At 40.4% G+C, this 27720-nt stretch overlaps 2 protein-coding genes across 18 annotated transcripts in view; both read right to left on the reverse strand.

Annotated features, from left to right (window-relative positions):
• Positions 1-1526, reverse strand: part of LOC309638181 (adenylate cyclase type 10-like) — a gene marked incomplete at its 5' end in the record, with an annotated part of 47539 nt that extends 46013 nt beyond the window's left edge. Inside the window, 2 exons of the mRNA XM_082413777.1 lie at positions 340-444; positions 1370-1526. Coding sequence (XP_082269903.1) covers positions 340-444; positions 1370-1526 — 262 coding nt within the window. The remainder of the gene's footprint in view (positions 1-339; positions 445-1369) is intronic.
• Positions 44-27480, reverse strand: NFYA (nuclear transcription factor Y subunit alpha). 17 transcript variants are annotated; one of them, XM_082414925.1, is made up of 13 exons: positions 27291-27480; positions 22325-22410; positions 21147-21294; positions 19468-19554; positions 16604-16750; positions 12500-12631; positions 12192-12297; positions 10860-11008; positions 8683-8856; positions 7798-7899; positions 1370-5147; positions 340-444; positions 44-203 (listed from the first exon to the last, which is right to left on the reverse strand). In XM_082414925.1, the coding sequence occupies exons 3-11, from the start codon at positions 21219-21221 to the stop codon at positions 5094-5096; spliced, it is 1026 nt and encodes a 341-aa protein (XP_082271051.1). In that variant the 5' UTR covers positions 21222-21294; positions 22325-22410; positions 27291-27480; the 3' UTR covers positions 44-203; positions 340-444; positions 1370-5093. The 17 variants fall into 17 exon arrangements, with proteins under 17 accessions (XP_082271051.1, XP_082271054.1, XP_082271052.1 ...); XM_082414928.1 differs by lacking the exon at positions 22325-22410 and having other exon boundaries at positions 19471-19551; XM_082414926.1 differs by lacking the exon at positions 22325-22410 and having other exon boundaries at positions 19468-19551.
• Positions 27481-27720: the final 240 nt, after the last annotated feature.

Genomic DNA, 27720 nt, shown 5'->3' on the forward strand with positions numbered 1-27720 from the left:
GTAAATTATATCTGATATACACACGAGGCACATTATATTACTGTTAGAAGACACAACCCGAGGAATACTTTATTTTGAAATAAAATACAAACATGCAAAGTAAAAATCAGCATTTTTCCCCCCTTTCTGAACACCGAGTCAACAGGATGTGCGACTGGGTAGAATGGCAGATACAGGCAAAGATCTAGCTCGGCAGAGGCAACCTGAAGAAAAAAAGGATGAGTGACACTAAAGGGATGTCACTTTAGTATGTCTTAAAGTGCCCCCGAGCCCCCTTCTGTTACAAACCCTCAAGAGCCCATCACCACACCTCCTTGCTCCCCTACAACGGTCACTCACGCTCCACGATGTCACTAATGTAATAACTGAAGATGTGCGCCAGTGTGTCCATGTCATGTTCCGACTTGCAGCTCAGGCTGAACCTGTCCATTAATGCTGTAAACCCTGACCGACAAAGCAAAAATTACTGTGTTAGCTGCAAGTCCTAAACTTTTAGGCTCTATTCCCTCCACACATCAGGCCAGTGGAACGGAAGCAGATCTTCTCAAGATGAGTAATTTCATTATCCTTTAACATGGTGTTACTTAGCAAGTACTCAGGGCCAGGCTGGTCGCTGCTGCCTCTGGGACTCCAGAGGGCCACCCTCCCCATGTTTCTAGAAGCTGCAGATGGTGAAGATTCACCCACAAGTGCCCTTTTCATTGGAATCCGGCTCCTGCTTTCCCATCATACTCTCTTAAGGCTCCCTGGCCAAGGGAACCTGTAGGATTCCCCTCTCCCCACCCACGTGAGGGATAGAGAAACCACTGACAAGGAGAATGGATGAAAGCTTTATGGAGAACTCATATGGTGAGCTCCTCCGAGGACAGGCACCCGAATCACTCATCTTCATATCCGTGACACATGAACTCCACAAATACCTGTTAAATGAACGACTCTCATAGTAGCTGCTAGGTCTCAACTCCTAGAACAATGGCGGGCACCTACTTACGGACCCAAAGAAGAAAATAACTAAACAAATAAAATCACTGGATGAAGCAGAATGCTTATTGGAAAATGCTCGGGACTGGGGAAAAACTTGGGTCCAAAGCCTGCCATATGGCCCCGAAAAGGTCCTTTCCCCTTTCTGAGTCTCAATTTCATCATCGCTGAAGTGAACTCTAGGGCTACGACAGGTCGTCCGAAAAGGCATCCTCCTGCTCGGAAAATGACCCTCACGTTCCGGCGGAGGCGGCGAAAAGTGCAATGAAACCGTGCCTTTAGCTCGCCCCAGGGCCAGGCCCGTAACCGCCGCGGCCTGTACCAGCTGAGGCCCAACGGCCGCCCCTCCGGCAGGTCGGGAGAGCGACGCACCTCCCCTCGCCCTCACCCGTCACGTGGACGCCAAGGAGGACGCCCTGGGCCGTGGCAAGCTCGTGTTCCGATCCCCGGGGCTTCCTGAAGACCAGCAGGTCTGGAAGCAGCGCCGCCAACCGGGCCTCTACGGGCCACAGAGGCGGCACCGCCGCCCCCTTGCCCGTCGCCATAGCGGCGGCGGCAGCAGCGAAATTTTTCGCCGAACGACCGGAAACAGCGTTCCTCCGCGTAGCAGCCAATCCGCAACGACGGCCCTGACGGGTCCCTCCCGCCAACCAATCAGTGCGGGCTTCCTTGGGGCCCCGCCCCCCTGTTTTCATCGCCTTTGCGCTGGCTGCGGATTGCGGGGTGGGAGGGGCGGAAGGAGGGCAGGGCGGCGCCTTCGAAGGAGCAAAGCCTGACGTTTTAAAATCTCTTTCAAACGTGAAGCTGCTTTTACGATAAAACTGATCACCTGGGATAAATATCAATAGGTTGGTCTTTTCTTCGTATCAGTTTCTAAGGACAAGTTCCATTGGCATGTGACTAAAGCAAACTCAGGATGGTTTTTAAATTTAACACCGTTAGACTAAGGCCGTTTAACACAGGAAGTCTTTTTCCTTGTTAGGGAACTTATTCCACTTCTGTTGTCTGCCAGGACAGGTCATTTGGTCTCATGGGAGTACTCCCCCTGAGCCCTTTTTCTCACACTTCCGTGTGGTAATGGCCCATTTGAGGCTCCCGGTCTGTGGCTCAGATTTGTGAACACAAAGCAATAAAAGGACGAGCATGTTGTGGATTTTTAACAATCAGAAATGCATCTGTTTTTCTGCATGAATAAATCTAAAAATTACATCTTTACTATCTTTAGTTCTACAATATATCATATAGCAATGCTGTTTTGTTGGTAACTGAAGGGCTAATTTTACTCATGGAATTAATTCATCGTGTTTTCATGAACACTTACAGTGGGAAGACCAAATGTATGATCAGTCCACAGGTGACAGAAAATATTTCCTCAGTAGGGTGGAAGGGCCAAAAGGGAAGGAAAAGAGATCAAGGGGAGACACAGCTGAAAGGCTGGACACTCTCAAGTTTGACACACTGTCCACAGAGCTTACATGTGTGTTTACAGAGTTCACAATATCAGCATTATAAACACAACCCAGAACCCAGGGGATATAGACTCCTCAAAATTCAAGACACTTTTAAAGCATTTTATAAATTTATTTTAAAAAATAACAATTGAAATGACATCAATGATCAATCACCTGTGCTCCCCCTACAGCTGAGGGGAAAAAACCTTCCGTAGAGTTGAGTCCCAAAGGAAAATCAAGACATTATCAGGCACCCATTAGCCAGAAAAATGCTGTTGGTCCAGTGGTATAGACACTGACATGTTCAATGTACCAGTGCAATTAAAATATATATTTACAATTATCCTGCAAAAAAAAAAGCACTCAAGAAGTGAAATAACTATGCATTAAACCAATTATTCACTCATCCATTTACTCTTTTTGCATCTATGAAGCCATCACTACAGTCACAAGGACAAATGAATAAAAGAACTTCTAGTAACAAAAAAATCCAAACCTCACCCCCACTTTGTGGGTTATTATGTGCTAAAATGACCACAATAAAAGGGCCATGAGCTACCTGAAATGGCAATGACAAAATGACAACTGTATTCATTTCAAATAAAACCAAACTCAAACTCATGAAAAAAAAAAATCCACAACAATATGAGGTTGGTATTACTATGTACAAACTTACACAAATAAATAGCATTTTAGAACTGTTGTTGGCTTAAGTACTAGAAATTAGGTCTGAGGAATTTCTTTCTGAACTCTGCATCTTGAAGGTTCCTAAACAAACCAAAGGATATAAACTCTTCATTGTTTTTAGTAATCTATCATCTGAAGAACTTGGGGCTTACTGAATAAAGTTAACACCTAAAACTCACATAAAGAGCCAAAAGTTTCTAGTGAGCCCACAGGTCAAACCCGCCTAACATCTGCAAGCCAGGAGAGATGGCTAGATTCAAGGGACTAGGGAGATACTTCACTTCCTGCTTTCTTTGCATAGCTCTGTACCTCTGTTTTTACCATTACAGTGATTTCCCTTTGTGATGTTTTCTTTAGAGGGTTTAATTTCTTTTCCCTCTTAATACAGCTAGAGTGAAATCAAAGAAAGAGCCAATCTCTACTCTTGGTATTTAAATCAAACCCAAATGTTCTTCAAAAGGATTATATTTTCCTTCTTTGTTTCCAAGAAAACAGCAACTCTTCTGAAATATCATCTTAGTTCTCCCAGGGTTCCAGGTCTAGAAAAGAAACTGATTACTGAGGCACAACCCACTCTGGGAGTTGTGGCCCTGTTCCTGACCCTGCAGGAATCTCTATTTCCAGTCCGCAGTTTATCCCCAGAACATGGATGCAATGTGAAAACCTTTCCACACAATGCCTATGGAGAAAAGGGGAAACAAACGGAAACTGGCACCAAAGAATCAGCTGCCACGGGAAGAATGAGAATGTTCGCTCCCCAGGGCCAGCACAAAGCGCAGGAGTGAAGCCAACATACACCTCAAGCTCTAGCAGGCAACCTGGACTATGTCCAGGATAGCCTGATTGAACAGTGCTTTCCAGAAATTGTCAAGGACCAAATCTCAGACTTTTCCCTTTCCGTGCTTAAAAGGTTATAGTATAAATGTAAATTATTCTCTTCATCTTAATGATCCATCCCAGGCATCCATCCACTGGCGAATCGTGCTATATGACAACACGAGAGTATATATACTACCCTTTGTCCTTCTAGACTGAAACAAACATGAACCTTTCTATTCCCCAAATGCTGTCACAAAGCATGTGATTGAAAATCTCTAGTTCTGCTCTGTTAAGGAGCTACTACAAATGTCCTCAGCACTTCAGCACAGAAGTTCTATGGTTTTGTTCTCTACTTAGGAAAGGCAGTGTCAAGGTCCAGTACACTCTAAATTGTCTTAAAAGTAACCACAGCAAGAACTACAGTCCATATGACCTGTCAACAGACAAGCAGACCACAACTTGTCAAAGCTAAGAGAGTCAGCTATATTTTTAGTGCTTGAGTCTTTTATCAGTCTATCCCCAGAGTTAGCTTTTTCTTGGCTGGAGTCCAAAAATACCAACCTATCATCTGGGTAGAAGGGATTCTTATTATTACCACAGATTAGATGAATGTATCTCAGAGAATTTATTGTTTCCATATCATGAGATGAAGCTTCCTTGCCTGGAAACCATCTCTGAATACAAAGTGTCCATTAGTCAGCCTGAGATCCCCCATCAGAGGGATGGGTGCTGTTTGGAATCCATGGGAAGGAGTGGGCTGCAGCTTCCCTGACTGCAGTTTAGGTTGAGAAGGTCGTTCTCCTCTGCTGAGATGGCCGGCTGGCATTACCAGTCAACATTAAGTGCTAGGTGTGGTACTGCTGGGCTGGCATGGGTCCCCTGCATCATCCCAATCCATGAAATGTCAATGTCACCAACAGTCTGAAATAAGTCCTGACTGAAAGGGTGAGACAAAGGCTTGCAACTTCAATTTGCCAGACATCCTTGCAATTATAATACTGAGCCACTTATTAAAAACTAAGTGGTTTCTGTCCTGTAGAAAAGGGCAGAATGTAATCGTCAGTGTCCCATTGGAAGAGTTGATCAGTTTCCTTGGAACAGTGGGAAACAGTGCCAGGAACATGACCTTGATCAGTTCCATCACATGGCCTGGGGTTAGGACACTCGGATGATCTGTGTCATAGCCTCTTCATCTGCTTGATTTGGATCCTACAAAGAAAGCATAACAATTAAAGTCCTTTGCAAAAGAACTGGGAACTCATGGCTCTCAGTACTTATCACCAAGGGAAATACACAAACTTTGCTAAGTAAACCAAAGGCTTGTGATGTATCTAAGTCTGCACACACGGATTGAAACGCAGCTCCATTAGGAAAGAAGAGACAATACACCCTACTCTTAAAAAGATTCCAAGTCTGGCCTGGCATTCCATTACTAAACACTCCAGAGTTGAGAGTATCTCTCTTTTCTAAGCACCTATGCTGTGCTCTATGCTTAAGGATTAAGGGTCCTTAGGCAGCTAAGAAAAAGACCCAGAGAAACCAAGTCATGTTGTATATTTTCTGATCATCATATTTAAATACTGAGCACTTAGCAGGGCTGGAAAGGACGCTGGAATTTATTTACTTTAATGCACTCATTTTGTAGGTAAACCTGAAGCTTGGATGGGTAAAGTGATTTGCCTGGACTAGAGTCAAAAAGTTAGTGAGGAGCCCAGCAAGAACTAACTCCCAAATCTCTTGGCTCCGATTTAATCTTCTTTCCATTAAACTCTGCCTACTGCCTGCCTTTTACAAAAAACCAGCAGTGTTAAGACAAGGATCAGTGCTTGGGAGGTCCCTGGTGGTCCAGTGGCTAGGATCTGGCGCTTTCACTGCCATGGCCAGGGTTCAATCCCTGGTCGGGGAACTAAGATCCTGCAAGCCGTGCAGTGTGGCAAAAAAAAGGGGGAGGGGATCAGTCCTTGGAAGCTTTCTGCAACACTCCACAATAACCACCTTCAGTTCCTCCACACCAACACTCTGAAGCCTCAACTGGTGTGATCCAAGAAAAAGCTGAAACATTTCTGCAGGTGGTAGGACCAGAGGCTGGGTCTTGATCAGTGAGCATGAACAATAACCAGCCTCTACTGAGCTCTCACCATGCACTAAGCACTGTGCTAAACAGGTGCCTAATGTGACTTACTGCATGAAATCCCAACATTCCTATAAAGTATCAACAGCATCCCACTTTACTGGTGAAGAAAGTGAGGCTAAGTAACTTACAGAAATAGTTTGAGATCTGCTGCAGAAAGCAATGAGCAACTAGCATGCATCCTTGAGCACGGGACTGACATGATTAAGAAAGCACCATCTTTTTTTTTTTTTTCGAAAGCACCATCTTATAAAGACAGATTTGACAGTAGTGCAGGTGGGATGTGATGGGTATACAGAATAAAGCATCAGCAAATGGGAGGAACCCATTAATTCAACAAACATTTACTGAGTGCTTGTTCTTAAATGGGCATCATGCTAAGTACAATAGAGAACAACAATCCTCGACTTTCTACACAGCTTACAGTCTAGTGAAGGAGACAACTACTGCACGATCACACAAATAAAACAATATGATTATCAATATTGTACTCAAAAGAAAAGGAAGATGTGAGAAAATAATGGGGTAGAAGAGACCTCTGGATATGGCCTCTCAGATTTAAACCAAGACCTAAAAGAAGGAGATAGCCAAGCAAAAGGATGGCATGAGAAGCTTTACAGACCAGCTATTTTGAAGACAAAGGTTCCTGAACAGTATAGCAAGAGCATAAAGACCAAGCAGCAGGAGGAAATAAAGCCAGAAGTGGGCAGTAGCTAGATCATGCAGGGCCTTGCTGGCCATGGTAAGAACTCTGCATTTTAGTCTAAGTGCAAATGGAAAAGGGTGGGAGTAGAAGGGATTTAAGCAGGATGATGATGTGATATGATACACGCTTAGAAAGATCACACTGAGATGTGGAGAGTGAACTAGAGGGGCACAAGAGGAGAAGAAGGGAGACTAGGCAGCTGCTGTAATAACTGAAGCAAAGAAGAGCAGGTTAGACCAGGCTGACAGCAGTTACGAGGGAAAAAAGTAAGCTGATTGAGAGTATATTTTAGAGTTAAAACCAAGAGGACTTCAAGAATTGGACAATTCTAGCTTTAATAACTGGGCGAATGGACATGTTACTTGTTGAGAAGAGTGTCTGGTTTAGGCATAAAAAAATAAAATAAAAACCAACAGTTCTATTTTGGACATACTGACTAGAAATGCCAACAAGATACAATCAGTGAAATTAGATGTAAGAACCAGTATGGTTACAGACTAAGTCCTGGAATTACACTGCCTAGGTATGAATTTCAGTTGCACCATTTTACTAAATATTTTACCTTAGGCAAACGACTTAACCCCTCTAAACCTCAGAATCAAATGTAAAATGGAAACTATAATTCTTACCTCATGGGGCTGGAGCTCGTTGTAAAGATTCAATGAAAAAATGCTTACAAAAGAAAAGTGCTTAACATAATGGCTGGCACACAGCAGTTAAGTGTTTGCTGCTGCTGCTACTACTACACTAAGAAACAAACTTGTTCTTTGAAAATCAAGAAAAGTGAGAATTTCAAGAAGGAATTAATAGTAATAGCTGGCAAAGACTGGAAGGAAAAAAGGCCACTGATTAAAGACCTTAGTTCTTTTAAGGTGAAAAGGGCTCTAAGACACACAATGTTGCATCCAGTTTAGAGACTGATGAGTCCCTAGTTTGAAAATATCAAGAGGACAATGCGAAGGCTTCCACCCAAGAAAATACAAGGCAGTAAAGAGAAGAATAAAAGGTATAAATCTTCTTACCTGCATATGGGGACTATCTTTTTCCTTTGGAGAGAAAAATCGTCCACCTTCACCACGCTTTCGTGCCATGGCATGACGGTGCCGAGACTCATGCAGGTATTTCTAAAATAAGAAAAATAAAACTACTAGCTGAAACTAGCATAGCTGTCTAATGATTAAGTTTAGGACAGCTGTGATCAAAGCCACCAGGGGCAATTATGACCTTGTATTATGGAGAAATCTTTGGAGAAAACACAAACAGCAGCTAACCATATCTAACTATCATAAGAATGTAAATGCCAAATAAGTAATAACTAACTAAAGATTCCCCAAAGATATAAAAGAGATGACTACCTACCTCCCAATATATATCCTCTCTTTCACTTTAATAACAAACCAAATTTTAGTTGGTTGCTCAGTAAAAAGACTGCATTTCCTACACTTATTTGCAGTTAAGTGTGGCCATGTAATTAAATTTTGGCTAATGAGATGTATGGAACTTCTTGAATGTTTCCTTGAAAGAATGCCTTTCTTATTCCCTTTGCTCCTAGGCTAGAGCCCAGACAGTCATCTTGGACTATGGACAGCATACTAAGAATATCAGAACAGTAAGAAAGGAGGAGAATGGGTCTAGAGGACTGGAAATGTGCTACCACAGCCCAAGACAATTTATCTCTGGACTTCTTTTACGTAAGATAAAAAAAACACACCCTATTTATGTCATAGTTATCTTTTAAATATTGTAGTTGAAGCTCCATATAGCAATAATAAATGCTTTTACAAAAGGTAACAGCTATCTAAGTTCAATGTTTGGAAGGTACTCAAGGAAACAAACTACATAAAAGGTAATTTCAAAAGTAGAACCCTGCCGTTCTCATCCTGTATCCTTCCCAATGTTATACATACCCTTCTCTCCTTTGGAATTTTCCCTTCTGCCTCTAATTTAGCCCGGGCTTGCCTCCTCTTAAGTATACGGTGGTACTGTTTGGCATTCACATAGAGAGGCTCTTCTTCAAGCATCTCTGCCCCAGGGAGAGGGATTCTCTGGATAGCAGGCACAGAGCCAGCACCAGGTACCATCTGTGTGAAAAGAAAATCAGAGCTTATTAACTAGTGACATGAAGTACGGCCATGGGAATCAGTTTATTGGTCCCTGTTAGTTTTCTTCTGAATGCTACAAAGAGCAGCTTTTATAGGACACTTAGTTAAATGCAGATTCTTGGAGAACATTTACACCAAAGGCCTGCATTTTATTTTTTTAAATATCTTTATTGGAGTAAAATTGCTTTACAATGGTGTGTTAGTTTCTGCTTTATAACAAAGTGAATCAGCTATACGTATACATATATCCCCATATCTCTTCCCTCTTGCATCTCCCTCCCTCCCACCCTCCTTATCCCACCCCTCTAGGTGGTCACAAAGCACCGAGCTGATCTTCCTGAGCTATGCGGCTGCTTCCCACTGGCTATCGGTTTTATGTTTGGTAGTGTATATATGTCCATGCCACTCTCTCACTTCGTCCCAGCTTACCCTTCCCCCTCCCCACGTACGCAAGTCCATTCTCTAGTAGGTCTGCGTCTTTATTCCCGTCCTGCCCCTAGGTTCTTCATGACTTTTTTTTTTTTTAGATTCCATATATATGTGTTAACATATGATATTTGTTTTTCTCTTTCTGACTTACTTCACTCTGTATGACAGACTCTAGGTCTATCCACCTCACTACAAATAACTCAATTTCGTTTCCTTTTATGGCTGAGTAATATTCCATTGTATATATGTGCCACATCTTCTTTATCCATTCATCTGTTGATGGAAACTTAGGTTGTGTCCATGTCCCAGCTATTGTAAATAGAGCTGCAATCAACATCGTGGTACATAACTCTATTTTGAATTATGGTTTTCTCAGGGTATAGGCCCAGTAGTGGGACTGCTGGGTCGTGTGGTAGTTCTATTTTTAGTTTTTTAAGGAACCTCCATACTGTTCTCCATAGTGGCTGTATCAATTTACATTCCCACCAACAGTGCAAGAGGGTTCCCTTTTCTCCACACCCCCTCCAGCATTTACTGTTTGCAGATTTTTTGATGATGAAGGTCTGCATTTTAAACAAACATTCCAGATGATTCTGTAATAGGGGCCAAGGAGCCATACTGATAAATGACACAACCACGTCCAAATTTTTGTCCACACAACTGCTCCATTTTCTAGGAATGTCTGCTGCCATCTAATGGTCATGGACGGTAATCGTAAGGCAATAAAAGGGCACAAGGAAAACACAAAGGAACATAGGTTCAGATTGACCAAGTGCTACTAAATGCTTTTAGTTATATAAATAATTTAATTAAATTGTTAACTTACTATATAATTCAACCCATATTTTCCTAAACAAACAAAAACAAAACACTGTACTAAATGTATGAGGAAACAAGTAACAGGCTCCCGTGCCCCACTACCTTCCCAACTATAACAACTTTGAATGGTTGTATTGTTTTTTCTGGTAGTTCCTCTACTTCTGTGCAGGTTTCTACTACTCATTCTTAATTTATCCATTTTTGGTACTGTATACTGACATCCTATTTTGACATATATGAGGATTTAGCTTTCACTCACACCACCCAACTCTCCTTCCCTATCTTCCCAATATATTTACATCACAGTTTTTGGTTTCTCTATTGATTACAATCTTTCTAATTTTGAACTTACTTCTTGTTTTACCCACTCTGGGCAATATACTTTCCACTTCCCGAAGATCAGTAGTTTGTATCTCCCTTCATTATTTGAATTATGAATAAGATTACAGAAAAGCAAATACATCTGTTTATCTTCTGCTGTATCTCTAGCACCTAGAATAGTCTCTGGCACATAGTAGGTGCTCAGAATGGATTATGGTTTGTTGTAATGTTTATTGTAAAAGTAGATCTGTGTAAGTGTCCTAAGGGATTAATCGCAATCCCAAGAGGTCAGCATTATAAACAAGCTTTGTGAGAGATATCAAATTGCAAGTTGAAGAAATTTTCAAAGACAAAGATACATGGAAAAACAAATTACAGATGAGAACAGTGAAATGAAAAATCAATTTTCTTACCATGACCATTCCTCCTGAATTGACCACATTGCCTGCCACTGGTAGTGTCACAGTGACAGTCCCTTGCCCACTGCTGGTTGTGTTGGTATTGGCTCCGGTCTGAACAATCTGTGCTCCTGCCAAACTGGCTGCAGGGATGGTGATCATGCCTGAAACAGGGACTGTAACTTTAAGAAAATAAAACATAAAACAAACAAAAAACAGGTACACAGAAAGGAGGGAACACAGTTAGTCCCTCTTCTATCTGGCACACATTTATTCACCCTGGAAAAACATACTCAGAAGCACAAGGGGAGAAAAAGCACTCCTCCATTCTCTCCCTGGTTTGCTGTATATAATCCAAGTAATCACAATCTTAGAAATTCTATTAACTATCTGGGTTCCAGTTCTGAATAAAACTACCCTTGAAATGGATAATTCCCTGGCTAGTCCAATAATAGTTTTCAATGGGTGACCAAAAAGTCTGGAGGCTTCCCTTTCTATGGGTATGACTCCAGCTACATCAACTGTTCTTATATATATGAATAACCTGCTTCAGGATGAAGATTTTTATAAACTTTTAATTTGTTTACCCTAAATCGACAATGAGTCAAACAGTTGCAGGACTAAAACTTAAAACTAAACCAGGTACTCCAAGCCCCCAAGCTATCACCAGCAGCACTTGAGGATCTGTTCAGCGTTCTCTGAGCTCCTGCCAGTTCAGGCCCTCTCCCGAGTCATGGGAGAGCACACTTACTGCACTCACTGCATCTTGTATACTGCCAAATTTTAATCACATGTCAAACCTTTAGTCATAGAATACATACCTCTAATAAGGGCTATGCACTGTGTTTATTTGGTCACATGCATGTCTCACTTACTAGACTAGAAGGTCTAGAGAAGAAAACTACTTTTAGTAATGTGCTACATATACAGAGTGGGCATATAAGTCTTTTTGGAATAAATTAATAATGAAGTGGCCCAGAAAAAAAAAAAAGCAGCAATAGCAATAAATGCCAACTTGACTTATGATGTTTGTCTCTACCACTAAAGAAACTCCATATTTCTAATCTTCTATTTAGAAAACATTTCTTCCCAGAAAGAATAAAAAGCTTATATAATCCTTAGGGTCCTAGTGGTTGTCTTTAACAACCACTGTAGTTCTACAAATGGAATCAACATTGGTCGCATATTGGTGACAAGGAACTAACAATCAAGGGAGACTTAGGGGAAATTTTGTTGTTTTTCAAAAATATGTCGTATAGAGGTCACCACAAAATTTCTAAAGCAGTCATTTGTTCAAGATAAAAAGGATGCCCCCAAAAGTGCCACAGAAATGATGGGCACACGTACCTTGCTGGAGAATGGTGCCATCTGCATTAACTGGCTGATAGACGATGGTCTGCCCTTCGGCAGTTTGTGCCACTTGCTGCCCCTGGACAGCAATCTGCTGTTGCGTCTGTAGGAAATAAATAATGACACAATTTAACAGATTCCAAAGACACCACAAAGAAAAGGACTATGTAGTCCTTTTTAAGAAAAAGAAATTTTTTGGATGGTTTTCTTCCCCATTTCTACTACATGTGAAATATTTGACTCAGTTGTCTAACCCTCCCAAAGCAGCTGTGCTCCTGTGTTGACACAGTGGGCAGTGGAATTACCTGCGTCTGGCCAGCAGTGACGGCTGTCTGGGGCTGCTGGATGATGATCTGCTGGGTCTGGCCCTGCTGGCCCTGCACCTGCACAGCCTGCCCACCCTGGATCTGGATCTGTCCAGGTGGGACCAACTGTATCTGGGGAACAGAACATAAAAGATTAGTATCCTGCTGACACTGGCCTCCTATGGTTCTGGAGTGTTAGTTACCCAAATTCCTCTAGAAGGCAGGAAATGCTCTAAAGAGGAAAAAAAGAAGTCCTGTTTTGCTCTATTATGAATTAGAGATAATTTGTTTTCCATTTATGAAACAATGGGGGAATTTTGACCACTGTCTGGATACTGGATGATATTATGGAATCAATGTCAGTTTTTAAAACGATGATAGGCTGGCATGGGTATATATTTCTAAAAGCATGTTCATTTAAAAATATACCCTAAATATACCTAATATACCCTATTTTTAATAGATGAAATGGTACTACATATATTCAAAATAATCCTTGAGTAGGGGAATATAGATGAAAATGGATTTACTTAAACATAATACTAGTTTGTGTGTTAAAATGGGTGATGAGGATTCACCATACCATTCTCTTTGTTTTTGTCTGTTTGAAGTTTTTTATAATAACATATTGAAAAAAAATTAAGTAATTCCTAATTTTTCCAACTGGGATTCTATAAATATGTACATACAAAATCCTTAAAAGATTTTGTACAGAAAGGTTGAGACTATCATATTAGACACCCCTGCAGTCAACACTGAGATTTAACAAATTAAATTAGAAAGTGTTGGTAAATAAACAAGTAAAGAAATTTATCTGGTTATCTGGATCTTTTTCTACCTGTTTTGGATAGCAAGGAATACGTCTTATTGGTCAATAGGGTTTCCTCTTCTATCTATTCATATTCTTTGCCCATTTTTCTACTGGATTGTTATTTTCATATCAATACATAAAAAGAATTTTTTTTAGTGTATTCTGGATACGAACCCAGTTATGTGTTAAAAATACCTTCTCCAAATTTTGTCTTCTACCTTTGTTTTATGATATATTTTGATGTATACAAGTTTTTATTTTAACGTAGTCAAATCAATTTTTTTTTGGCTTTAAGAAATCCTTCTGTATGCCACAGCATAAAGAAAATATTCCTGTAAAGAGAATATAAAAGTTTCCAAGTACGCTTTTTTCCATTTAGATCTGTAATCTATCTAGCAAGTATTTTTTTTTTTTTTTTTTTATAATCTAGGCATTGCTTTTTTTTTTTAATTTTATTTATTTATTTATGACTGTGTTGGGTCTTCGTTTCTGTGCGAGGGCTTTCTCTAGTTGCGGCAAGTGGGGGTCACTCTTCATCGCGGTGCGCGGGCCTCTCACTATCGTGGCCTCTCTTGTTGCGGACGGAGCACAGGCTCCAGACGCGCAGGCTCAGCAATTGTGGCTCACGGGCCTAGTCGCTCCGTGGCATGTGGGATCTTCCCAGACCAGGGCTTGAACCCGTGTCCCCTGCATTGGCAGGCAGATTCTCAACCACTGCGCCACCAGGGAAGCCCTAGCAAGTATTTTTGATATAGCATGAGGTAGAGATCAATTTTCTTTTTTGATATCATTCTTAAACCATTTCTTCACTGACACTTTATACTATTTTTGTTATATACCAATTTCCAATATTCTTGCATCTATTTCTTGGCTCTCTACTTTAGTTCCATTGTCTATATCAAGCCAGGGATATTAATCTGAGAGCATAGGTTTCACTGGAATTCTAAAACAGAAGATGCAATCCAAAAAAAGGTTAAGTACACTTCTAAAAGACACGGTTATTCAAAAAACACCAAAGCAACTTCTAATAAAAATGGATTGAAATTTTAAGCATTCTAAGGGAGGCTATGGGATCTCACCTAGAGACATATTATGTAACATTAATAGAAAATAATTTTTCCAAGATGGTTTGATTAGTTACAGTCCTGCTTGGAGGGAGGGGGATAAAATAAACATTTCAATGTCTCTTAAAGGCCAAAAAAAAAAATCCCGCAAAAATCACAGAATTCAGAGCTGAAATGAACCCTAGCAATCACCTGATATAAACTGCATTTTCAAATGAGAAAACTGACACTCAAATGACTTGGCCAAGATCAGAAAGTTTGTTTAATGGCAGACCTGTGAATGAAGTCAGGTCATTGCACTAGTGGTACAATGTTCCTAGCACTGAATCACACTACTTCTATTCAACAGAGAAGAGGGAGTGGCAAGAGGGGGCTGGAGACGAGGCAATGACAGCAAGGACAGAAATGAAATAGCAGTGTGAAACTGAGGCAAGTACACACACTAAAATATATTTAAAGGCTCATACATTTATGCATGGAGAAACATGGAAACTATTTTTAATCCTAACTAAAACTCTATCTTGGCAAAAATATGCCAATAGCTTTAAAAATGATCTTACCCTTCGCCCAACCAATTCTTCCACTCCAAAGAAATTACCATAAGATTAAATTCAACTGAAAAAATAAAGCTATAAAATTCAAATACATTTATAGTAATCTTACCTATAAAAGCAAAAAAAGAAAAATAAAACAAACAAAAATCCCTAACTACACTTTGTAAATTAGAAATTCTGATTCATCAAATTGACCATTATGAAGGAATTAAAAATGATAAGAAAATCATGTGGGGGGGGAAAAAAGCAAAGTAAAACAAACAAAAGCACCAAACACACAACAATGAAAACTATGTGCATGTGTATAACTATGTCTGAAAGGTGTGCACAAGACTACAAGGGAATATGCAAAACTTAAAAGTTTGATTTATCAAGCATAGCCAAATTTTTTTCAACTTATATTACATTCCTCCAGAAAAATGAAGACATTAATGAAATAATTGTAACTGTTAAAACAAATTAAAGATATAAACAGCTTTAGAAAATTTTAGTAAAAAGTTCATAAACATATATACTCATTGGGATTTAGCTATTAATTACAAAGGTGAGATGACTTAAGTATATACTTCTCTGCAAATTATTTCTCACTAAAAATACTTCAATATTAACCCCTCACCCAAAGTCAACAGTTCATCCTTTTTAACAAGGACATAGTACACTCCATATGAATATAGTATGATGTATTCAACCATTTCTTTATGCTTATTAACAGACACTCAGGCTACAATTTTTTTTTTTTTTTGCTAGTAGAATGCTGCAATAAATGTCTTTACATTTCTCCCTAAATATTGATGCTTTTGTTCCTATAGAATAGATTCTCAGAAGCAGAACAGGTAGATCAAAAGGCTTATGTATTTAAGAGTGAGATACCTTTCCAAAATGACTTTAGAATTTGAAAATTACCAAAAATAATGAATGTTTCATTTTCTTCACACCCATTCTAGCACTGGATATAATTACTGTTTAAAATTTTTGCCAACAAGATAAAAATCCCTCTAAAAATTTGATGCCACAGAGTTGTGTGTCCTGTTTACTTTTGTTTTCTGTTTCTGAATCAGTCTTTCCAGTGGATTTACCTAACTACTTTATATGTCTGTTTAAGGAATCAGCTTTTCTTTACTTTTCTACATTTGTTGGTTTTCTACTTCATAAATTTTAACCTATCTTTTGCTCATTTTGTTCTTTTCCTAACTTTCTAAGAGAAATACCATTGTTTATTTGCAGTTCTTTTAAAATATTTAAGTTTATAAATTTTGCTCTAAGTACAGCTTGAGGTGTGTGCGATAGGTTTGAACTGAAATATTTCCATCACTTGCTAGATAACTCAAGTTATAAATTACATGGAAGGAAATGAAGACTATAAAATTCCCTCCCCCAGTGCCCAGAAGTGCCAACTGAGATCATACCAATGAATTACTTTTATTAAACTAGATTCTTTTTATATTCTTTACATTGATTTGAGATCACGTCTAATATCTTAGTCCTTACCAGAGATGTCCAATTTCTGTATAGCTCTGCTTTATATCACTGACACTACAAAGGTGGGAAATCGACTAAATGCGAACAGAAGGTAAGAAACAATTAAGTGCAATATCAATTTTCAGTTCGCAACAACCTATTTCTTAAAACCTGTATCCTGTTATTCTGTCTAAACATTTTAAAAAATATCACTCACCTGCTGCAAACCCTGTGTCCCAGATACAGGTACTTGCATGATGGTTTGACCTTGTCCACCAGGAACAGCCTGGACCATGATGGGTTGGCCAGTTGATGTGATTAACTGGCCTCCACTGACCTGTACCATTAATGGCTGCCCCTGGACCTAGAATAAAGTAAAATAAGAACAATGAAATAACATAAGACACAAAATGGTTTTTACCAAAAGACAATCACTGCTTCTACTCTGCTGCCTTGCTAGAGAGGGAGAAGGTAGGAGAGACACTAAGAAAATAAGTCTCAAGTCCTCATCCTCAAGTAGTCTTCTTCGAAAATACAGTATCTTTGACTAAATGCCAAGCTGAATACTTTAAGGTCAGATATAATGGAGAATAAGCAGAGTCTTTGGGAAGTCTCAATAGATACAAGGCATTTATCATCAAATACAGGCTAAACCCATGAGAAGTATTTAATCAAATCATCAAAGCTATTTTCGTTTTTAGACCAATATCCAGGAATAGTCTCTAGTGAAGGCTGGAGAGGAGGCAATGAGAGGGAGGGCTGATGGTGGGGATGGTGGTTGACTGCAAATTCTAAGTAACTTGTAAGGAGTAAATCAAACTGCACCTAGCAACCACTCCAGGTTAGGCAGTGAGCAGCTCTGGAAGCTTATATAGAATGCCCTTCCTCTCTACAGTTTCTCAAGCATAAATGAAACATATACCTTTTACCCTCTTCACCTCACTGAGAATTCTAGTCCTGTGGTTATTTAAGGAGCCCACTAGCAAAAATGCCTAGAAATATATTGCTGGTGAGTTTGCAATCTCTGTGGTGGAACTTCTCACACTGGACCCTGCAATACCTGCATAGTTATTTTAGCTTTAACAAATATGAACATTATACAAAGCACTCAAGTGTACCAAAAAACTCCCAACTTTCAAGCTCCAGTGAGTAAATGGATTACTCTAGAAGCCAGGGCATTGTAAGTGCTCTGTAACATCTTGAGTCTCAATATGAAAATATCTAGCTAACTGCATTCTGAAAGCCAAAAAATAAGCCACTTTAGTTCAACAGAATAGCTACAAGTCCAAACTTTCTATCTTTGTTTTGAGGAATTATTTGTAACAGATCAAAAGAAAATTCGTATATCTGAAATAATCATTCTTAATGCTAGTGAAAGTATGTTCAAATAACAGGAATTAGTTAAAAGACCGATCTATCCTAGATTAGTAATTAGATATTAAGCCTCCCCCCCACCAAGCATATCATAATCTTCAGGAACATTCAAATCTTGTATTTTGTTAAACTGTTCATTGAGAAATTCCACTTTACTTTTTAAAGACTTGCATATGCTCTATGAGGAAAGACTTTCCAGAATATTTATTGCATGACTAACTGAAAGAAGTATTTAAAATTCTCCAAAATAATGAGAGCCCTAGAGGAAAGGTTTCCATTATTTTCATAAAGTACCTCCATTTCTTTAAATAAAATCTGCCTGAGTAGGAAACACAAGGTTTAAGGCACAACTATTAGTAATTTTCTGGCTATCCATCATCTTAACTTTTCCCTTCATTGACACACTTTCCCCTATATATGCACATGATGAACTATTTGAGACTCCAAGGAACCCACTGTTTTTACAACATATGAATGAATACAAGAATACATGCATCAGACAAGAAGCCATACAGTTAAGAGCATGTTACATTCCCATTCCACAAGTGGTTAATGACAATACTGTTTTATATTTCAATAAGATGAAGCAAGCATGAAAAACATGAATAACAAACTGCTGAACTGAGATTTGAATATAGTTTGGGAGTACCTATAAGCTCAGCTTATTTCAGCTTAATTTATGTGCAGAATTGGCTGTACATCATCATCAAACACTATGAGTGGCAGGTTTGGGAGTGGGGTTGAAAGGGTAAAGTGAAATGATTACAATAAAGGGTAGTTCACTGCAGGATACTTGCTAAGCAGCACTAATAATAAAGTGAGATGCCAGTTCTACATTCTAGGTCCTACTCTGAATCATTTCCATTCAATGGACGGAAAAAGGCAGGGTACTCGAATCTTGTCAATTTCTCAAAAATATGGTCATTTTAGTTAAAGTAACCTATAAACTCAGAAAAGACTTATGCTTCTTCACTTATCTTTATATAGGAACTGGCCAAAATATAACCCCAATTTACATATTTAACTTGGTCATACATAATGTTAGGAAACTGCATTGTTTAAGTAGGAATTCTTATGGAGGCTATAATACTTAAGACTTACAGAAAGCATATCCCACCTCTGTCCAAGAGCTATGGGGCAATCTCTGCAGATGTAATAATAAGACAAGTCATTATTTTCCCCAAGAAAGGTAATGAAAAGATAGCAGTTAAGAGATTAACAAGATTCGGTGATTAGATCAATCTTGTCAAGTGCAATCATTATTGCAGGACAGGACAGCCAAGTTGTCCTTTTAATAAAAATATAGCACAATCTACCCTAGTAAAATGTATATATTTTCTTCTCCACTATCATAATACAAACTCAAGAAAAGTTACCATGCGATCTTATTACAGTTTGATCTCTAAATAGGTTCTAATGCCACTTGTAAGAATTTCTTCCTGTCCCTTATACTGATTCTTTCCCAGACATTCCCAAAGAAACATTAGCCAAACGGCACTTTTCAGAAAATTGATACTGGGGTCACTACATGATTTAGCATGAAGCATTAGGAAACTGGCGTCTTCTAAGCCTCAAAGACAAGTTAGCAGTATCAAAGACATGCAACTGACTTTGCCATTTCTCCATGAGATCCTACCACAAACAGCACCAAACATGAGGAGAGGAGAAGTTCATGCAGTGCTTACAGAGAATCAGAGAGGGCACCACTACCTGGAGGGTCTGGACTTGCTGGCCTGAGGCGGATGCCACCTGGGCCTCAGTCTGCAACTGGACAGCAGTAACACCACCCTGCTGCTGAGAACAGGAACAGGAAGAGCTTGAAATGTGTCAGGAAGGAAATGTATAGTTCAAGACATGAGGTCACCTTACCTCTTGTGGGAGAGGGAGGGTCTTCTTTCAATAGCCCCACCCTACACAGGACTTTCAAACTGCAGGCTCCCTATACTGAAGCTGTTTTGTTGAAGGTAACAGATTACAGATCTTAGCCCTTTGTCCCCAGAGTGGAACTCAAAACACACTTCCATGACTCAAAAAAAATCAATATAGCTGACATCATTGACAAAAAAATTTTTAACACAGTCCTTCCCTCCAAAAATAGGTATTTGATCCTTCTCCGTGAAGTTATTTTAAAGCTCTTTTTATTTCCTCAAATGAATTCACAAGAACAAAAAAGTTCATCAGGTTTTAGCAGCTTTGAAGCTACAATGAAGAATTTCTGGAACTTGAATGCAATCCCCAGAAAGGAAGAATGAAGGTAATCATCATGAGCCAAAATCATCTCCATGAGGTCACTGCTCTTATGTCCCCAAACTAGGATTATTCCTACTCAGCTGGACTACCTTAGAAGCAATGTTTTCACAGATTCAACCTAATTTTTATTACTCCTAATAGTAAGTTCTGACAGAACAAGAATTCACCGACCGGGCATTGGTATGAATGGAGGGTCCTCTGTGGAATCCCCTTTTCTACCAAGGCAGTTGAAGGAAGCTGCAGTTACGTGGAAGGAAAAGCCAGCAAAGGAATTTCGATAATTAATCTCTTTTAATCAAGAGTAGCTCCTTTCTTTGATCATTAGATGGAAACACTCACCATCAAAACATCCTCTGCCCTCCCTACTAACTACTTTTCTATATTATCTAAGTTCCATTTTAGAAACAAAACATTCCCAATCTTGGCCTTAGGTTAAATCAATGCATAATAAATTTCTTTTCTTCCTGGGAGAAAAAACAAGTGAAATAACAAGTAAAACAAGTGAAGTTTTCCTAAAATAAAGCCAGGTATAAATCATCAGAAAATGTAATCTGTGTATAAATTCAAGAAGGCAACCTATCTTAATTAGGATAAACCAGCAGCAGGGAATTCCCTTCTAATATGTGCTTATCCATAAGTGTGGCTATCTAAATATTATCCTCATGTTAAACTAGAGCTTTTCAAAATAAGCACTGTGATGGATCAAATCAAAGGACAGTGGATTTCTTAGACGCTATCTTGGTTTGTTTATTGTGGCCAAAGCCTAACTAGACCACAAGGTAGCTTAATCAATAAGAGAAACCACCAAATTGAATCCAGGAAGAAGAACAAAAAAAACCCCTCCATAATTCCATCTGAAAACAGACTAGGTGTTTGTTTTCTAATAAGATAAAAGGGGGCAATTTACTATTAAACCAGGCTGCCATGAAATCAAATTCTAAGTGGTTATGGACTGGATATAGACTTCTGAACAGAGAAAATGAGAGAAACTGCAACAAATCCAATCTTTGAAAAGCACTTCAGCACAACTCACCAGACCCATTACTTATAAGATCTGAGAGCTCTCAATTCTGCTACTGAGCAGTGCTATTATCAGCTCTTTTGCTGTGATGTTTAAAGCAGTTTTACTTCCATACCTGCTGCTGAATCTGTCCAGCCTGTACAACAATCTGCTCTGTTGAACTATTGCTGTTTGCTGTATACTGTTCCATGGTCCCTCCAAGTTAGAGTCTTGACCACAGTGAGTTTCACTCTGGAGATCCTAGAAGACTTCAAGATGCACTCCTATTAGAAAGGTAGGAAAAGTAAAGTGAGATTGTTAATAAAGGCCTCACCAGATGCTTAACCTTGATAACGCTATTTAACATATATAAAAAATGCTCTTTGTCATTTCTCATCAGCAACCTTTCCTTTCAATACTACTATAGCAACACTTGCACCTTAAGAAATTCTCATTAAGCTACAACATCACTTTGTTACAAGGCCTATTTAACACTGATTTTCAGGTCTGCACATGTACTTTAGAGAACAGTTTCTTTAATTTGTAACACATTTGCACTACACATGGTAAGCAATTTAAAATTTCAGGGTTTATTATTTAGTAAGTAATTACCCAGACCTGAAGTCAAACATGTTGCTTATCAAAATCTCCATTAAGTAGTGTTAAGTAAGAAAGACCCAGCAAAGGTTTAGGAGTTTGCGTTTTAATCCAGAGCAAGGAATAAAAAGGAATTACAGAAACAGCAGACTATGATTTTCTCTGAAAAGAATTTAAGTTTTCCTCAGTCATGAATCTGAATGCCTAATAGTACCCCACCCTCTACTGTATAATTTTAACTTTTACTATGATAATTTTCAAAAATGTACCAACATAGTGAGAACATTATAATGAACCCCTATGGCCATTACCCAACTTCAACAATTTTCAACCCATGGTCAATCTTACTCCACATAGATCTCATCCACTTTCCACCCACCCCTGCATTATTCTGAAGCAAATCCCAGACACTTTATTATTCCAAAACTCCAAAAATACTTCAGCATCTATCTCCAAAGAGTAGATTCTTTTCTTTATCATTTTATCACAATGACATTGTGCCTCTACAATTACTTCAAAACATTAAAAAATTTGTAAGTTCTTAATATCAAATATGCAGTCAATGCCCAAATTTACTATTCTCATACACTTTAACAGCTGAAAGCTCCATTTTGAAATAAGCACACAATTAGATAAACTGAAGTGATATTTGAGAACCTTGAATAAAGACCTGATTCAAAAATTTAAAATTATATAAATTATCAAAGGGTAATTCACCTTGGAAACATGGGGGAGGTACAGCTGTATATAAGCAAAATGTAGATAAATCTTTCCCCAAACTTTTCTCCAGGCCTTCATGAATTCTAAAATTTGAATGACAAAGTTATATGAGTTACATGATCTGCACATCACAGCAGCAAAGCAGTGCACCACTCTCCACAAATCCACACATGGTGGATGATATGAATCACCCACCATGACTGTAAGGTGTCTCAATATGATGTGAAGAAATCAAACTATATTCAAGTACGTGCCCAAATATTAGGAAGAAGTATATTGATGGATGAATAGATGGAGATATATATATATATATATATATATATATATATATATATAGGTATCTCTCTGAAAAGGCTAGTACATTAACAGTAGACTCTAGATGAAGGGTATACAGGTGTTTATTGTAAAACACTTTCAACTTTACTGTATGTTTGAAAATTTTTATACTAAAATGTTGGAAGGAAAATCTAATAAATATCGATTGAGCCTATTACTCATAACCTAATTGGTATGTAGTATAAGAGTGTTAAAGTTATAAACAAGTGACAGGATGACTATGTCATCACAGCATGATGGTATGTGGCGTTGTGGTTCTTCAACTCACTACCCTTGCTCTAATGGAATGCTCACCAAGCACACACCTAGCTATAATTTGGATTTACATATACACTAGCCAACAGGGAGCAGATATGATCAGCAACACAAGTAAACTTGATAGTTATTTCTCATTGCATACTGAAAAACTGGCTTTCTGATTTTTATGTCTCTTCTGAATTGGGTGACTCAGTTGGCTCCTGAGAGATTCTGGGAACAGTACAGAAAATCAGATTTTCAGCCAGACTAAGTGGCTCTTCCAGGGAAGTGAATGGTCTTCCCTAAACTCTATCTTGTCTCTAACTGCAATATACACAATACATTTATGTTTCTAAACTAATAAAATTAAAAATTAAGGGTCATGATACAAAACAGTGGTGTGATTTCGTTTATATGAAACCCTGAGAAGGTAATAGTAATCTAGAGAGAGAAAGCAGATCAGTGGTTTCCTGGAAATAGAAAAGGGGGAAAAGGGGGAAGAGGGGCAAGTGGGAAGTTGATTGGAATAGAGCATTTGGAACTTTTCCGGGGTGATAAAATGTTTTATATTTTCATTGTGCTGGTGGTTGCATAGGTGTGTAAATTTGTCAAAATTCATCAAAATGTACACTTAAAATGATTATCCTTTATGTCCAAACTATATCTCAAAAGAGTTGATTAAAAAAATAAGGATCAGGAAGGAATGTCCTCTGTATTTCAACAACCCACCCCACCCAAATCCCCTTCCTGTATAAGATTTTTTCCTTGACTGCTAATTTCCAGAAGTTTACATCGCACTGGAAGTGCAGGGAAATGACTAATAAAACGTCATGCAGATTTTCTTCTTAACTAGCTTATCCTGGTAATACAAATGCCTCAATTTAAACACTTAAATCCACTATACTTTGAAGGGTCAAAAGGAAGCAGCTTCAAGTCTAACAGCAATTCTCTGTCATATTAACGAGGGAGCGATTCAGCGTGGAGCATGATATTGAGACTGCTAATGGTGAAGGCTGGACGCAACTGGCTTCTATGAAGCCACATGTTCCCATTACTGTGAGCTTCAGTTAGGAGAACTGCAAACATCGTCGTCTTTCCTCAAGTGCCTTTCGGCCACATTCTGACAGAATTAAGTCAGCCAGATTTAGTCTGTCTAGCTCTCACTCCTAACTCAAAGTTTGAATGTCTTTTCCTCAAAGAGAGAAAGTGAGTATGTTTATTCCAGTTAGCAAGAAAATTTCCCTTCCTCTTCACTTCAAGGTGCAGAACCTGAAATGCAGCTAACAACTTAGGAATCCATTCATTGTGGACCCACACACATTTTTATTTTAAAGCTAAAACTTCCAGAAACTCAACTATAAGTGAAAAACCCCGTAGAATTATCATATTTGACAATCACTACCAGGTAAAAACTAGAACAGCAGCTTTCAAACTTTTTTGACAACTCACAGTTAGAAAAACATTTCACATCACAAATGCACACGCAACATATTAAAAAAGTAACTAAAACAAAAGTTTCATGAATACTTACCTTTATAACATAAGATGAACTGTGATATTTTCTATTCTATTGTAAAAAATTACCAGCATTGGCCCACTAAATTGACTTCACAACTCAACAAACAGGTTCTGATCTGTGTTTGATAAAAGACTAGAGAACAAAGGGCTGTCCAGCTTCCCCAACATCCAAAAGGTTGTGGATTGCAGTTCCTAATTTGCTTCTTAATCTCCACTAATGATGTACCACCTGTCAGACACCATCCTGAAGGTTTTAGAAATAAAAGTAAAACTGTGACTAAGATTTTAACTTCAGAGTCTTTAAATTTAGTAAAGGAGTAAAAATCTGTACTGAACCCCTAAGAGAAAAACAAAGTAATATGGGAGTTCGGAGGACACAGAGTTCTTCCAATTGGGGATCGATAAGAAGGCTTTAGAAAAATGTGGCATCTGACCTGGTCTTAAGCATAAGCAGGATTTATATATGTGATGAAGTGGGAGGGAATGGAGTGCTCCAAATGAGGACAGAGCATAAAAACAAGGACAGAAAAATTTCCACATATGAACAGTATATACAAGGCCACATGTCAAGAGAAAGCTAAGGCCAGATTACTGTATCTCAACATTCCAGGCTAAATTCTTCTGCAGATAGGTGGAGTCTCCAGAGGGGTTTAGCAAAAAAGTGACCAAACTATAACTGTCGTTTAGAAAGAAGTCTAGCAAAAATGTTTGCTGGTTTTTTAGTGACTAGATATTACCATTTTTAAGTACCAAGGTATTCATCCAGTCCAAAAGCAAATGTAAACATTCTAAAAAATATCTAAACCACAGTGCTCCATCTATTAGCTATTTTAAGAATTAAATAAATTTTTAAAATGACTTAAACAATGAAAAACTCATTACAAAAAGTGAAAACAAAAACTGTCCCCAAATTTTTGGTAGTGAAAAGAGCACTACTCCTCAGGAGTAGTTTTCTGCAACCTACCAGTTGTATGACCTTAGTAACTGTGATTATACTAAAGGCCTACTCTATGTGGCAAGGACTGCTGCACTCGGTGCTTCACATGAGTAAAAACTTTTAAAGTCCTAGGAGAAAAATCTTCCTTTTTCCCCCAAAGTCAGCTGCTATTGTGGAGCAGAACCCCATAAGCCAGAAACTTATTTTTCCAATCTTAGAAAAAAGTGTGTTTCTAGATTTCTCTTATCCGAATCTCCACAAAATAACTGCTTCCGAAAAATTCCTTAGCAAGATATACAAGTGTTTTTACCAACTGGGCTTTCCAGCCTAAACTCTCATGGCAACTGCCCACTGCCCTATACTTTCTTCCCCCTTGAACACACAGCAAAGCTTGGTGCCTCTGCACATGCTTTTCTCTTTGTGAGCAATGCTCTTCCATTCTTTCTTGTCCGAAGAAATCCCATTATCCTTCAAGGCCAATCAAAAGTGTGGCAATGCTGGCCTTCCACCGGGGCTGTTGATAGCTCACACATCAGTGCACCACAGAACTGAACTTGGCCCCGTTACAGCACTAACCGTGAGATATTAATTACTTGTTCACCTGTCAATCTCCACCAGGCTGGGAAGGTTCTTATCGACCTCTAACCACTCCCTCCCCAGCACACAGATGGACGCCTGGTACATACTAACTGTTCGATACTTGGTTGTCAACGGAGATTTCCTTTCACCCTAACCAAAACCCCACAACACTGTTAAGTTTCTATAAATACCTGCTGAGAAAACATCAACATACTGGAAAAAAACAAACCAAGAGATGGTTGTGGACTGAGCTAATGAGTGAAACCTGACACGTTCAAAGTGACACAGAAAGGTTAAAAGAAAATAACTGTGCATTCCCAAGGGAGCGAGAATTCACAAGATGAGCAACAACAGGTAAGACTACTGAAAGCAAATTGTGCAGCCTCCGGTAAAAGGAATGCACAGGGCTCGCCACCTTCTATAGTGAGGTTCCAGGCACCGAATGGACAGGCCTTACAGCCCGGGCAAGGACGGGTGACCGCCTGGTTGCGCTCCAAGACGGAGGTGTGCAGTTCTGCCCGGCGATCGGGGCGGGGAAGAGAGGAAATGACGAGCCAAAAGGGGGTGGTAACGGCGCCGGGCCGGAGACCCGGGCCGAGCGTGCTGGGAGGAGGGGCGCAGCGGGGCCGGGGAGTGGGTGCACTAATGGATCCCCTCCACCGATCAGGGGGACAGCGGGGACAGCGGGGACGGCGGGGCGGGGGCGGGGGCGGGGGCGGGCCCACCCGGGGCGGGCCCACCCCCTCCCCGCGATGCACGCGGGGCCCGATGGTTGCGGCGTGCGTCTTCCCCGGGCCTGCCTCCCGACCCAGAAGGGCTGCAGACAGACAGACCCGCTCACGGAGGGGTGGGGTGCGCGGGCCCCGCGGGGGGAGACTTCCCGTCCCGAGGGCCAGAGCGTGTTGAGTGCAAGGGCGGGCTTAAGTGTGAGGCCGGAAGGACCAGGAGGAAACCGCCAAGGCCCCGGGCCCGCGTGTGTGTGTACACCCGAGCGTAGGGGCCTTCGTGGCAGGCAAACCCAACACCCCCCGGCCTGGGGCCTGAGAAGCTGTGCCTAAGGGTCGGGGGAACGGGGCGCATCGCATCCCCAACTGGCTCTGGCACCCTGCGAGGCTCTGGACCCCGAGATGCCTGCTCCCGAGGGCGCCGTCCCCGCGCGGGGCGGCCCCCTGCAGGCCTCGGCCGGGAGTGCCCCGGGACGCTCGCAGGCTCCGGCCTGGGCCGTCGGGAGCCCCGCTCGGCTAGGCTCCCCGGGCTCGACGGGCGCCTGGGCCTCTCCTGAGTGGTCAGCGAGACCCGCCAATCGGGGCGCTGGGGCCGGCTCTGGGCCGCTGGATATTGGCTCCTCACACTCACCGTGCCTCGCTCCCCCGGTTCGCTGCCCGCGCTGATTGGCTCCAGTACCGGACCCCGAAACCCAATCAGAGGCTCCAGCCGCCGCTGCCGCCGCCACTGCCGCTGCCTAGCAAAATGGCGAAGCCGAACAAAGGGGAATCGGGCCTCCCTCCAACTGCCTCCGCGCAGGCGCCTCCGAGACCACGCCCCCTAACCCGAGCTCGGGCTCGCCCCACCCCCAGTTGAAGGAGCACTGCTCAGGCGTCCCCTGAAGCCACGCCCACTTCCCTGATTGGATCACACCCCCCGGCCGAAGGAATACGCAGGCGCCTTCTAGACACCCCAGACCCTTCAACCCTTCAACCTTCAAACACCGCCCTGAGCATAGTACCACGCAGGCGCTAACTAACTCCTTTGCTAACAGCCCTCCCCCGTCTCTGCGGCCCCTGGA

Source organism: Balaenoptera physalus (genome assembly GCF_965194825.1).
Source record: "Balaenoptera physalus genome assembly, chromosome: 11".
Classification (NCBI taxonomy): Eukaryota; Metazoa; Chordata; class Mammalia; order Artiodactyla; family Balaenopteridae; genus Balaenoptera; species Balaenoptera physalus.

Excerpts from the sequence above, each read along its gene's own strand:
- NFYA (XM_082414921.1), bottom strand. The coding sequence starts at position 21,221 with ATGGAACAGTATACAGCAAACAGCAATAGTTCAACAGAGCAGATTGTT. Across the intron at positions 16,751-19,467 it reads AAGTCCAGACCCTCCAGGTA|GTCCAGGGGCAGCCATTAAT; the intron begins GTGGTGCCCTCT and ends ACTTTATTCTAG. Across the intron at positions 12,632-16,603 it reads GGACACAGGGTTTGCAGCAG|ATACAGTTGGTCCCACCTGG; the intron begins GTGAGTGATATT and ends TCTGTTCCCCAG.